Raw genomic sequence first — 14493 nt, forward strand, 5'->3', positions numbered from 1 at the left:
AGTCAAGGTGTTATACAGGGAAAGAAATTACCATTAATTAAACAGGCTCTTTCCACCCGTTACTTGGTATCTCTCTACCTTCCACACCAAACCATGCATGTATTAGGTCCTCTTTAGTGACTTCTGAGATTTCGTATGGACAGTTATTTTGCATTGTATTCAAGCCCCCCATCCCTTCCCCATTTTTTAACCCTGAGATACAACCAAGCCAGTGAAATATGTAACCTATGGTTGCATAAGGCTTGGTCATCACCAAGCTGGCGTCTCACCTGTCCTCATACTGTATGGTGGCCTGCAGAGCTGGTTCCTCGTGGGATTTGCCCCTTCTGGAAACATCCACACTACCACAAGGAGAGAAAAATATCAGGATAGAGAGGTCTTTTTTTAGCCCAAGATTAGAATTAGTGCTTCCTTGCCACTCTGAGGCTGGACAGCCAGATGGGCACCTTCTGTCCCTAGTTTGGGAGCTGTTCCACCTGTTGAAGCCACACTCAACCAAAGGTTAGTGGGGGCCTACCTGCTTTGTTGGATCAGTGAGACCAGGAAAGTCCTATCAGAGGAAAAGTGAAGTATTTGTGTTCAATGGAGTAGTTGACTTGTTTTTAATGTCTCTATACCACAGATAGAGTGACGCTGCAAGCTCAGATTGACAGTCTTGCTGTTGAGGTCTTGCTCTGCTATTAGGTCCCAACTGTCTGCATTTAGGCTGAGCCACAAGTAACTCAGTGAACCTCCCTGGTATAATGGATGTGTAATGGCTTAGCAGAGGGACAGGGAATATCCCAGGAAGGGGTCTTGGTAATATGAGCCAGTACCAAGAAAGGCCTTAGTGGTCTCCAGTTCTCACCTCTCAAAGCCATTTGCGTCCTTGGTGAGAAACGGTGGGACTGGATCAGGGTCTTTGGAGGAAGACATCTTCAATGGAGCAGGATAAAATTCTCTACACAAGCTTTGAAACAGTGGCCTGTTCGGAATTAACGCAAAAAGCGCGGTCTCGGTCTCCTTTCATTCTTGTCAGGAGGGAGTCATTCCCATTTTACAGAGAAGGGAAACGGGTTCAGAAAGACGATGACCTATTCCAGGGTTAGAACCCAATCCCTTGCGTCCTTTCCTCGGCCCAGTCCCGGCCCTTTTAAAATGGGAGGTTTTGAGAGCTCCATTCAAGTGCGCGCAGCCCTGCTCAAGTCCAGGTTGAAGGCTTTTCCCGCCTCCCAGGGCGGGGTCAGAGGTGTCCCCACCTGTAGCTTTTAGATCCCCAAGTGCTTGCAGGTGGGGTGCGGGCCCAGGAGGGATCCCGGGGAGGGGCGTCCGAGCGCGCCCACGATTGGTGCGCAGGGACCCGGGGGCGGTAAAGGGAAGGGGCTGGCCTGCGCCCGGCAAGGAGGGCTCCCGCCCGCTTGAGCGCGGGGCCGCTGGGTGACCCGGCTCCTGCTTGCCCCGCAGCCCCGGCCCCCTGCCCACCATGAACGCCAGCGGCTCGGGCTACCCGCTCGCCTCGCTCTACGTGGGCGATCTGCACCCCGACGTGACCGAGGCCATGCTCTATGAGAAGTTCTCTCCCGCCGGCCCCATCCTGTCCATCCGCGTGTGCCGCGATGTGGCCACCCGGCGCTCGCTGGGCTACGCCTACATCAACTTCCAGCAGCCCGCGGACGGTGAGCCCCGGGAATGGGGCGGGAGGGGACGGACCGATGGACAGGCAGGCGGACAGACAGAAGCCGGAACTGGGCCGCTTGAGCTTTAATCTTACACTTTGCAGCCGGGGAAACAGAGGCTCAAAGATAACAAGGCGTTGGCAGAGGCCTGGCCCCTGAGACGGGAATTGGTAATTAGTGTGGCTTTCTGCTATTCCTCTGCAGAGGAGAGAGATTAGGGCCGAGTGAAAACAGATACAGGCTTTGAGGGGTCAGGCGGACCAGAGAGAGAAGCCCAGCAGCTGTGTGACTCTGGGCAAGTTACTCGACCATTCTGAGCTTCAGATGCCTGTCTGGAAATTGGGGGTCCTAGCCGCCTTATAGAGTGCTTGTGAGGATGAGAGATTCAAAGCACCTGGTGAGGAAGATGCCCAAGGCGACACAGCTGGTGAGCGGGGAGGCAGGAGAGCCCAGCCTTGGGCTCAGGCCTTTCCCAGCGCTACGTGAGATCCGCACTGGGCGCCTCTACCAGCACGGGCTCTGAAAAACCGCTGCCTCCAGGCCGCAAGGCCGCTTTCTCAGAGCTAATAGCATTGATTAGAGCTTGCCCCTTGCACTTCTGTTGAGAGTGGAGGGATGAAGATAAGAGCACCGGGTTTCAAGGACGTTCTGCCACTAGGGTGTGAGCTCGGGCAAGGCTTCACCCTCCGCAGCTTTTCATTTGCAAAATGGGGCTAAGGCTTATTCTCCGATAGCATAAAGAATGGAGAACTAGTGTCTATGAAATTATCTCTTGTATCACTTGTTACCTCGTAAACGCTCTTAAGTGATAACCTTAAAAATAATAATAATAATAAGGCCGGGCGCGGTGGCTCACGCCTGTAATCCCAGCACTTTGGGAGGCCGAGGAGGGCAGATCACTTGAGGTCAGGAGTTCGAGACCAGCCTGGCCAAGATAGCGACACCCTGTCTCTACTAAAAATACAAAAAATAGCTGGGCATGATGGCTGGCGCCAGTAGTCCCAACTGCTGAGGAGGCTGAGGCATGAGAATCGCTTGAATCCGGAAGCAAGAGGTTGCAGTGAGCCGAGACCGCGCCATTGCACTCCAGCCTGGGCGACAGAGCGAGACTCCATCTCAAAAACAACAACAACAACAGCAACAAAAATAGTGCCTTTAACATTCTCACCTAAGACTCCAGAATCCCAAAAAATGCCCGCCCCAGTGGAGTCCACTAGAAGGATCCTTTGCGCCAGGCCGCCTGGGTGGACCAGGCCGTTCCCTGAGTGGGTGATTTGCTGGGGAAGGGGTTGTTCCGCCGGGCCGGTTCCCCGCCCCTTACTGAGCTGGATTCCTGGACACCTTTCTCTTTGCTCTGCTTTGCTCCACCTCCTGCCTCTTCCTCTCTTCCTTCCTTCCTCCCTTCCTCCAAGCCCTGTGAATGAAGTGGGACTTGGTTTTTTTGCCCCACCTCATAGATGGAAACCTCGCTGCAGAGAGAAGGATTTTGTCTCCATGTATTTATGATAAGACTAGGTGGAGAAGCCGAGCTTCCTGAAACTTGCTCCACTGTGTTCCCCACAGCCCCTCTCCATGTCTCTGCGCTAGTAGACTCCCTGAAACAGGTCGCATGTATCACCCGGGAGGGATACAGGCTGCAGCAGTGGCCGGAGGCTGGGCATTGGCTGCTGTTTTGAGACAGACATGATTTTGTGCCAGGTACAAAGTTACAAACAAGGCACCTTGAATACCTTCTTTATTTTTCAGTCCCTCCAACAACCTGGTAGTTGGTAATATCTCCCTTTATTAGGAAAAGTAGGTAATATTATCATCATTCCCCCTTTACAGGTGAGCAGCAGGCTCAGAGAGGTAATGTTCACTTTCCCCAGAACCTGACTGCTTGATAGGTAACCTCAGCTCTGCCCTGCAGCACCTCTGAGTTTTAATTTCCTCAAAGTGCTGCCACCCCTTGTCATATGGACATTCTTTTATTTTTTATTTTTAGATGGAGTCTTGCTCTGTCGCCCAGACTGGAGTGCAGTGGTGCGATCTCGGCTCACTGCAAGCTCCCCCTCCTGGGTTCATGCCATTCTCCTGCCTCAGCCTCCCGAGTAGCTGGGACTACACATCCCCGCCACCACGCCCGGCTAATTTTTTTGTATTTTTTTAGTAGAGATGGGGTTTTACCGTTTTACCGTGTTAGCCAGGAAGATCTCCATCTTCTGACCTCGTGATCCACCCACCTCATATGGACATTCTTATCCACTCAGTGTACTTTAGAAGCCAGAATAGACCTGACACGGCCACAGACCTTTCCTGTTTCTTAGTCTCAGTTTTCCCATCTGTAAAATGGGGGCAGGAGTCCATGCTCATGTGGCTACAGGGAGTTGAATGAGATCATAACTGGAAGGTGGGGGAGCACCATACACACTTAATTCTCAGCTTATCCTTCCTGAGCCTTCAGGCTCTTATCTCAGGTGGGACCCAGACAATGACTTTCTCTTTTTTTGACTCCCAGTTAAGCACCCGGAGGGGTGGGCGATTAAGGCAAGAAAATTCCCTTAACTTGCTCATTTCTCTCCTCTTCCTTCTGTCCAGCGGAGCGGGCACTGGACACAATGAACTTTGAAATGCTCAAAGGCCAGCCTATTCGCATCATGTGGTCCCAGCGAGACCCAGGACTTCGCAAGTCAGGTGTGGGCAACATCTTCATCAAGAACCTGGAGGACTCCATTGACAACAAGGCTTTATATGATACCTTCTCCACCTTTGGGAACATCCTCTCCTGCAAGGTAGAGGATGAAGGGTGTACGTCTTTGGGTGGATCAGTGTCAACTACCTGCCTGGTAGAGGGATGACAAGCAACACCTCACTTTACAGTTTACAAGGTCCTTTCAGTCAAGTTTCAGGAACAGCAAGCATCTGAATGGTAGCCGTTCTTTCAGTTTCATCTTCCATGAATGATCAGACATTACCTGTGTATCAGTCAGCTCTCGCTGTGTAACCACCCTCAAATTTAGTGGCTATCAACAACAATCATTTATTTAGCTCGTAATTCCACAGTTGGCAATGGGCAAAGTTCAGCTGGGCAGTTCTTCTGGTCTTGACTGGGTTCCCTCCTATGCCCACTGAAAGCTGAGTGGGAGCTCTCACTGGGTATATGAGGGAGTGGCTGGCTGTCGGCTGAAACATCTCAGCTTTCCTCCCTATTGGCTTTTGTCCTCCAGCAGGCTAGTCCAGGCTATTCTCATGGTATTCTCATGGCAATGGCAGGGGCTCAGAAAACAAGAGTGGAAGCACACCAGGCCTCTTGAGAACTGAATGCAGAACTGGAACCATCACTTCCACTACATTTTTTTTTTTTTTAATTGAGATGCAGTCTCATTCTCTTGCCCAGGCTGGAGTACAATGGCGCGATCTCAGCTTACTGCAGCTTCCTGAGTTCAAGCCTGCTGAGTTCAAACGATTCTCCTGCCTCAGCCTCCTGAGTAGCTGGGATTACAGGTGTGAGCCACCATGTCTGGCTAATTTTTGTATTTTTAGTGGAGACAGGGTGGGTTTCACCATGTTAGCCAGCCTGGTCTCGAACTCCTGACCTCCCAAAATACTGAGGTTACAGCCATGAGCCACCGCACCTGGCCACTTTCACTACATTCTATTGACCAAAGCGAGTCACAAGACCAACCCACATTCAAAGTGAGAGGGGAGTAGAAATTATAGGATGAAGGGTGTGGCTACAGGAAGGCCGTTAATTGGGGCCATGATGGCAATCAAGTGATTAAATCTTGTTTTTAAGATTCTCTTACATTAGATGTAAGTTCCATCAGTGATCTTGTTCTTAGTCATTATTGTATCCCAATACTTAGAATAAGATGTGACACATATTAGGTGCTCAATAAATATCTGTTGAGCCAATGGATGTATATCATTTGAGAAGGATTCTGATTATTTCTCTGACTTTCTATATGAAAATGTTGAGGATCAGCGGCCATGTAGCAGGTCAGTATGTCCGGAACAGAGGACTTAAACCTGGGTGTTCTGCCTCTAGATTTTATGAGGATGGTTGATCGATTACCCTGTAGCCTTTGGAGTGTCTGGTATTCTAGGGAGGATGGGGACAGTTTTTGTAGCCTATGTGTTAGAACTTTCATCAAGTGCTACTGTGTGCCAAGCATAATCCTTAAGTTCTCAATAAGGGCCCTCAAATTCTTGGTCAAAAGGAGGCTAACCCTGTGGCTCAGAGGAGCAGGTAGATTTCAGGAGATGTAGTAATGCGCTAAGGGTTATCTGTGACAGAGAGACGGGGCCGTTTCCTGTCTTTGAGGATCAAAGGAAGAAACAGACTCTTCACTTGTGTATTAAGTTCTTCACAATAATAATGGCAGATTTATCACGTACTTTCTGTGTGTTAGGTTTTCTGCATACATGTATACTCCTTTTAAAAGGGTGCCTGGCACACTGCAGCTTCTCAGTGATAACTATAATAATCAAAGAATTAATTCTGTTGGCTGATCCTGGACAAGTCATTTATTCTCATTTTCCCTCTGGGGCTCAGGGGTTAAGAGGTGCTTGGAAGGATTCTCGTGGCATAGATAACAAGGGAGGTATGTAATGCCCTTGGCAGGTTCTTGACCCACAGTGGGGACCCAGTCAATGTGATTAAATCCGAATGACCGATCTGAGGCTTGAGTTGAAAGTGGAAGAACCCTGTTTCAGTAAGAGAGGTGGAGGGGTATGTGCAAGGCATGGGTTTGGAAGCAAGACTTGTTGTGCAGGACCCATTGGGGAGCCTCAAATGCCAAGTTGATATAGTTCTGTGGATAGAAGCTACTAGAGACTGAAGGAATGTGGTCAGAATTACATTTTAGAAAGAGCATCCCAGTGGTAGTGTGGAAGCTAGGCTGGGAGGCAGTGCTTGTTATCCAGGCAGAAAATGCCACTAGCTGAGCTGAGCCTGTAGCCACAGGGATGAGTGGAGCCACAGTCACCTTGAAGTGGGGGTTAGTGGTCTTTCTGTGAGTTCAACAAGAGGGATGGGGACTACATGAACTAGAAGGTCTTTCCCCGTTCTCAAGTTCTGTCCTGTTGACCTGAGTTAGGAGGGTTACAGAATGGGAATAGGATGTTGTGCATCTTTAAAAAAAAAAAAAAAAAGATGAGGCCAGGTGCGGTGGCTCAAGCTTGTAATCCCAACACTTTGGGAGGCCAAGGTGGGTGGATCCCCTGAGGTCAGGAGTCCGGGACCAGCCTAGCCAACATGGTGAAACTCCATCTCTACTAAAAATATAAAACATTAGCCAGGCATGGTGGCATGTACCTGTAATCTCAGCTATTCGGGAGGCTGAGGCAGGAGAATCGCTTGAACCTGGAAGGTGGGGGTGGCGGTGAGCCAAGGTTGTGCCATTGCACTCCAGCCTGGGCAACAAGAGTGAAACTCCTTCTCAAAAAAAAGAAAAATTGAAATGAGTTGTTGTTGCAGTAATTCATGAATTGGCAAAGTTTAAACAATGTGGAGGGAAGAAAGTGAAAAAGAAGACTCCATTTCTTTCAGCCCTAGTCCCCAAAAGTAATATTAATACATTTTATGTGTCTTTTTCAAAATTTCCAATGTGTAGATGCCTACTTTAGCCCGAACAGATTTTTTTTTTTTTTTTTTTTTTCACTTAACAAGACTGTCAGCCATGTAACCAACCACATTCTCTTCAACTCTGCACGTGCAGTATACTGGTGTGAATGTACCATCAAGGCCCCCCCTTGATGAATACCCAGGTTGTTTCTAGTTTCTTGATAGAAACATGGATGCAGATATGAGGGTTTGACCCTAACCCTTTTGCCCATTGCCTTAGGAAGACAATCAAAAGCCGGTATGCAGTATAGATGAAACCTGTGTTCATTGCGAGGGCGCTCTTCCTCTTAAATCTGTTTTTTCTTTTCTCTTTTTATTTTTTTGACACAGAGTCTCACTCTGTCACCCAGGCTGGAGTGCAGTGGCGCAATATCAGCTCACTGCAACCTCTGCCTCCTGGGTTCAAGCAATTCCCCTGCCTCAGCCTCCTGAGTAGCTGCGATTACAGGCACCCGCCACCACATCCGGCTAATTTTGTGTGTTTTTAATAGAGACAGGGTTTCACCATGTTGTCCAGGCTGGTCTCCAACTCCTGACCTCAAGTGATATGCCCACCTCGGCCTCCCAAAGTGCCGGGATTACAGGCATGAGCCACCACACCCAGCCTTCCTTAATCCGTTAACTTGAGTGGTGGCACTCTCTGAGCTTCCATATCCCATCCCTAACATGCAGGATTGCCTTTTCCATGCACACAGCAGGCATGCAGAGACTGGTCATGATCCCTTTGCCATTCCTTTCTACCTGAACCCTCTGTCAGTACTCTTCCTGTCCTTCCTCCCTGTGGCCCAGGTGGTGTGTGACGAGCATGGCTCCCGGGGTTTCGGCTTTGTCCATTTTGAGACGCATGAGGCCGCACAGCAGGCCATCAACACCATGAACGGGATGCTACTGAATGACCGCAAAGTGTGAGTGGCTGGGCCCGAGGGAGGGTGGAGGCTGCAGGGACAGAAGCATGGCACCACTGACTTGGAATCGATGCTACCCTCAAGCTGCTAATGGGCACCAGGCACTTGAGTGGCAGGCAGCCTTCCTAGAAGTGCAACCTCAGAGCAGCTGCTCACCTTCTCAGGGACTCTTTCCTGACATAAAGATGGAGCTGATGATCTGCATTAGAGGATTGTTCTGAGTGGTAAAGGAAGTGGTGATTTTAAAACTCTAGAGGGACTGGCTAATGGTCATATCATCAATGGACTCAGTGTTTTCATCTGTGTTCCAGCCTTCTCAGTATGGGGTGTATGTGTGTGTGACAGGGTCTTGCCATTATGTAGCCCAGGCTAGATACACATGGCACCAACACAGCTCACTGCAGCCTTGACCTCCTTGTCTCAAGCAATCCTCCTGTCTCAGCCTCCTTTGTAGCTGGGACCACAGGTGACCACATGCCACCACACCTCGCTAATTTTTTTTATTGTTTATTTTTTTGTAGAGATAGGGTCTCACTTTGTTACCCAGGCTGGTCTTGAACTCTTGGGTTCAAGTGATCCTCCTGCCTCAGCCTCCTAAAGTGTTAAAGTGCTGAGATTACAGGCACGAGCTACCACACCTGGCTTTTTCTTTAAACCTTTTGTGTTGTTTCATGAGATTTTGGCGGAAAGAAAAGTAGGCATATGCTTAGCTTGCTCTCATCCTACCATTAACTTTGATATCATTCCCACTACACAGATGGGAAAACTGAGAGGCAGATGCTAGAGAGAATCTGCCTCTGGCTGTTCCCTGCCCAGAATTTTTATTTTGCTCATCTGAGGGGCCAGCCCCCATGGTCAGGCCTGTGGAGAGAAGGTGGCTTTGAGCTGGGGGATGCACTGAGAGTCATTTTGTCCAGGGTTACTCGGGGCAGGGTTCAGTCAACCTGTCAAACAAATCTCGGTGGGCTTTCCCAGTGCTCAGAAGAATACTCTTGTCAGCTCCAATTTACTCAAGTTTACCTTTGCCACTCAGTTTCCTTCAAATTGTGGTGCCTGGTACAACTTTGTGCTAAACGTGCTAAAAATACCATCAGATTTTATTTTCATTTTTAAAATCTGGGATACTTTCCTAGATGTGTTTACATGAACTAGGAAATGATCTTTTAAAATTAATCTTGTGTCTGGGTGCGGTGGCTCACACCTGTAATCCCAGCACTTTGGGAGGCCAAGGAGGGCGAATCACCTGAGGTCAGGAGTTCAAGACTAGCCTGGAAAACATGGTGAAACTCCATCTCTACCCAAAATACAAAAATTAGCCATGTGTGGTGGCACATGTCTGTAATCCCAGCTGCTCGGGAGGCTGAGTGAGGCAGGCGAATCACTTGAACCCGGGAGGCGGAGCTTGCAGTGAGCTGAGATCGCACCACTGCACTCCAGCCTGGGTGATAGAGTGAAACTCAGTGTCAAAAACATAATAAGTAAAAATAAAATTAATCTTGTATTTAAGTGATTTTAATCAATGCCCCCCATAGCAACACTAGCATTGACTGCGTCTAATTCACTTAACCTTGCTTCCCCAGTACAACCAATACATGTCAATAAGCAAAGCCCTATGATGAGAATTTGAGTCCCAATTTTCCAGCAATGAACTCTGAGGCTCAGAGAGGTTAAGTAACTTGCCCAGGATCACACAGCTAGGCAACTGCAGAGTGAGGATTCAAGCCCTTGTCTGTTTGACTCCCAGGCTCATTCTTCTGTGCTCTCAGCTGCCTGATATATAGTAGTAGTTATGTGTGCATTTGTCACAAGAATGAAACCTTCTTAACCTTCTGCTGGGGACAAGCTCTGGAACATAATATAATATCTTGGCTGTTGGAGGTAGCCGGGCCTTGGGGATATTCTAAGGAGTTTTGTTCTACCCAATTTCCTGATGAGGGATATGTAAGCCTGGAGAAGGGCAGCAGTTAAGCTGGAGTTGGCATGGGGGTAGCTGATGACTGGTAGCTGTCCACAGCCATCAGCCACTGTGGTGTGTCCACAGCTTTGTGGGCCACTTCAAGTCTCGACGGGAGCGGGAGGCGGAGCTGGGGGCGCGGGCCCTGGAGTTCACCAACATCTACGTGAAGAACCTCCCGGTGGATGTGGACGAGCAAGGCCTGCAGGACCTCTTCTCCCAGTTTGGTGGGTGTGTCCCCAAGGGAGTGGGGGTATCACTGTTTTTCCTCTTCCCCTCCAAAGTTTGATAGGGGGGAGGGGCCCTCCTGGGGTCTCCTGAGGACTTGCCAGACTCCCCTTTGAGCCAGGTTGGTCCTTTACAGGGAAGATGTTGAGTGTGAAGGTGATGAGGGACAACAGCGGTCACTCGCGGTGCTTTGGCTTTGTCAACTTTGAGAAGCATGAGGAAGCCCAGAAGGTAAGAGCCTCCCCATGGCTCTGTTCTGCGGCAGGGGGACTGAGCTGGGACTAAGAAGAGGGTCCCAGCTGCCTGTGGAGGAGAAGAAAGTCCCTCCCCGGCCTAAGCCAAGAGGGTGGGAGAGTCCTACAAGCAGGCAGAGCCCTTCCTTCCTGTGGTGCAAACGCCAAGGGCTTCTTTCTTCTTTGGTTACTTCTAGCCCTGAGGTCTGCAGAACTGAATATTTAGGCAGGGATGCAAAAGTCATGATTATATAAAAATATTTACTTGTGAACTGACCACTTAAATCAGTTTCCACCAGGTGTGGTGGTGTGCACCTGTAATCTCGGCCTACATGGGAGGCTGAAGCAGGAGGATCCCTTGAGCCCAGTGGTTTGAGTCCAGCTTGGGCAGCATAGCAAGACCCTGTCTCTAATTTTTTAAAAACTGTCCAGATGTGATGGCTCATGCTTGTAATCCTAGCACTTGGGGAGGCTGGGTGGGAAGACTGTTTGAGTTCAGGAGTTCGAGACCAGCTGGGCAAAAACAGTGAGACGCCATCTTCACACACAGAAAGGCTCTCACAGTTAGCAAAGAGGATTATTTTGTGCCATGAAATACAACTCAAAGGAAGGATGTTGACGATGCTGTCATGCCATTATGAAAGAATTATGCTTGCTGCTTGGTTCAAATTATCCATGTGTAGTTGCAGTTAGAACCTAATTTTTTAAAGTTCTTTTTTAAATGCAGTTTTAGGTTCAGAGCAATGTTTAGTGAAAGGTACGGAAGTCTTCTGTATACCCCGTAGCCCCACACATGAACAGCCTCGCCATTATCAATGTCCTGCTCCCAAGGGTTACATCTGTTACGAGTGATTAACTTACTTTGACACATCATTAACACACAGTCCCAAGTTTACATTAGGATTTACTTTTGGTGTAGAGTCTCGGGGTTTGGACAAATGCATGATGACCTGTATCCACTATTACGGTATCATGCAGAGTACTTTCAGTGCCTTAAACATCCCCTGTGCTCCATCTCTTCATTCCTCCATGCCCCTTAACCCCTGGCAACCGATGATCTTTTTACTGGCTCTGTAGTTTTGCCTTTTCTGGAACAGAGAGTATGTAACCTAGATTGGCTTCTTTCACTTAGTAATACACATTTAAAATATGGGAATATATAAATATTTACATTTTATTTTATTTTATTTTTATGTATTTATTTTTGAGACGGAGTCTTACTCTGTCACCCAGGATGGAATGCAGTGACATGATTTTGGCTCACTGCAACCTCTGCCTCCTGGATTCGGGTGATTCTCCTGCCTCAACCTCCCGAGCAGCTGGGACTACAGGCGCCTGCCACCATGCTGGGCTAATTTTTGTATTTTTAGTCGAGAAGGGGTTTCACCATGTTGGTCAGGCTGGTATCGAACTCCTGACCTCAAGTGATCCACCTGCCTTGGCCTCCCAAAGTGCTGGGATTACAGGCGTGAGCCACCGTGCCCGGTCATATTTACGTTTTAAATATGGGAAACTTTGCAAATCTCAATTTTATTTTTATTTTTATTTTATTAAGACAGAGTCGGCCGGGCATGGTTGCTCACGCCTGTAATCCCAGCACTTTGGGAGGCCAAGGTGGGTGGATCACGAGGTCAGGAGATCAAGACCATCCTGGCTAACATGGTGAAACTCTGTCTCCGCTAAAAATACAAAAAATTAGCCGGGCACAGTGGTGGGCACCTATAGCCCCAGCTACTCCGGAGGCTGAGGCAGGAGAATGGCGTGAGCCCGGGAGGTGGAGCTTGCAGTGAGCCGAGATCGTGCCACTGCACTCTAGCCAGGGTGACCGAGCGAAACTGTCTCAAAAAAAAAAAAAAAAAAAAAAAGACAGAGTCTCACTCTGTCGCCCAGGCTGTAGTGCAGTGGTGCGATCTCAGCTCGCTGCAACCTCCGCCTCCCAGTTTCAAGGGATTCTCCCGCCTCAGCCTCCTAAGTAGCTGAGATTACAGGCACCCACCACCATGCCTGGCTAATTTTTATATTTTTAGTAGAGATGGGGTTTCACCAAGTTGGCCAGACTGGTTTCAAACTCCTGACCTCAAGTGATCCACCTGACCTTGGCCTCCCAAAGTGCTGTGATTACCAGGTGTGAGCCACTGTGTCCGACCATCAATTTTGTTTTTTAAAATACAGCCCCAGTCCAATTTTTTTTTTGAGACGGAGTTTCACTCTTGTTGCCCAGGCTGGAGAGCAATGGTGCGATCTCGGCTCACCACAACCTCTGCCTCCCAGGTTCAAGCGATTCTCCTGCCTCAGCCTCCTGAGTACCTGGGATTACAGGCATGTGCCACCATGCCTGGCTAATTTTGTATTTTTAGTAGAAATAGGATTTCTCCATGTTGGTCAGGCTGGTCTCGAAATCCTGACCTCAGGTGATCCATTCCCCTCGGCCTCCCAAAGTGCTGGAATTACAGGCGTGAGCCAAAGTGGGTATACTTAAATGGCCTTTGTCCTGGTACTAATTATTCTCGGCTAGTGTGGCCAGTCCGGTTTGCAGGTGGCCTCTCTAGATCCAGAAGATGAGCCTGGGCCAGGGCCACATCCAAGTGGTTACCAAGCATGTTCCCTCCTCCTGTCCCCAGGCTGTGGTGCATATGAATGGGAAGGAGGTGAGTGGGCGGCTGCTGTATGCGGGCCGGGCCCAAAAGCGCGTGGAGCGGCAGAATGAACTGAAGCGCAGGTTTGAGCAGATGAAGCAGGACCGGCTGAGGCGTTACCAGGTGAGATCAGGCTTCCTAGTGGCAGCCACTCTGTGTGAAAGCAGCTGTGTGTCGGGGGCCCTGAGTGGTGACTGTTTCTTCTAGTCATCCTACTTCTGGGCATTTGGCTCAAGGCAGGAATCGAACGAGCATGGGATGGTCCCCACTGCCTGATTTGTAACAGTGAGAAACTGGGCACAGCCCAACCATGATAGGGGTTAGTAGGGGTGCTGGGGACCTTTTGGTTAGAATAATCCTTCATGTGGGACTGGTTAGCATCCAACCCGGCCCACTCAATCCCAGTTGCATCCTCTAGTCTCAGACAACCAAAGTAACCCGCATATTGCCAAATGCCCCTAGAGGAAATCCTACTCCTGGTTGAGAATAATCAGGCCAAATATGTTACATCCAAAAGTTGGAATGTTGGACAGCCTTTGGATTATATGGCGTTAATAATTAAAGTGAATATTGTAGATCAGTGCAATTTAAAACTTCATTGGGAAGTGAAACCCTCAAAGATTTTTTTTTTTTTTTTTTTTTTTTTTTGAGACGGAGTCTCGCTCTGTTGCCCAGGCTGGAGTGCAGTGCATGATCTGGGTTCACTGCAACCTCTGCCTCCTGGGTTCAAGAAAGTCTCCTGTCTCAGCCTCCCAAGTAGCTGGGATTACAGGTACCTGCCACCATGCCCAGCTAATTTTTGTTTTTTTGTTTTGTTTTGTTTTTGTTTTTGTTTTATTTTTTTGAGATGGAGTCTTGCTGTGTCACTCAGGCTGGAGTGCAGTGGTGTGCTCTTGGCTCACTGCAGCCTCTGCCTCCTGGGTTCAAGCAATTCTTCTGCCTCAGCCTCCTGAGTAACTGGAATTACAGGTGCATGCCACCATGCCTGACTAATTTATGTATTTTTGGTAGAAACAGGGTTTCACCATGTTGCTCAGGCTGGTCTCGAATTCCTGACCTTGTGATCTGCCCGCCTCAGCCTCCCAAAGTGCTGGGATTACAGGTGTGAGCCACCATGCCTGGCCTCATTTTTGTATTTTTAATAGAGATAGGGTTTCAGCATGTTGGCCAGGCTGGTCTTGAACTCCTGACCTCAGATGATCTGCCCACTTCGGTCTCCCAAAGTTCTGGGATTACAGGCGTGAGCCACTGTGCCTGGCCCCCCTCTAAGATTTTTG

The 14493-nt window shown here is 49.0% G+C and overlaps 1 protein-coding gene across 7 annotated transcripts in view; it reads left to right on the forward strand.

Annotated features, from left to right (window-relative positions):
• Window positions 1-52: 52 nt before the first annotated feature.
• The window catches only part of PABPC1L (poly(A) binding protein cytoplasmic 1 like), a 50598-nt gene continuing 36157 nt past the window's right edge, over window positions 53-14493 (forward strand). For all 7 annotated transcript variants that reach the window (XR_004179087.1, XR_002515115.2, XR_001891826.3 and 4 more), the window contains exons 1-6: window positions 53-1655; window positions 4233-4426; window positions 8050-8165; window positions 10207-10346; window positions 10484-10578; window positions 13202-13339. Coding sequence is in view for 3 of the 7 variants with exons in the window: in XM_009216064.4 (XP_009214328.1) it covers window positions 1463-1655; window positions 4233-4426; window positions 8050-8165; window positions 10207-10346; window positions 10484-10578; window positions 13202-13339 (876 nt within the window). In the remaining 4 variants the exon portion in view is untranslated. The remainder of the gene's footprint in view (window positions 1656-4232; window positions 4427-8049; window positions 8166-10206; window positions 10347-10483; window positions 10579-13201; window positions 13340-14493) is intronic.

Source organism: Papio anubis, chromosome 16 (assembly GCF_008728515.1).
Source record: "Papio anubis isolate 15944 chromosome 16, Panubis1.0, whole genome shotgun sequence".
NCBI classification, from domain to species: Eukaryota; Metazoa; Chordata; class Mammalia; order Primates; family Cercopithecidae; genus Papio; species Papio anubis.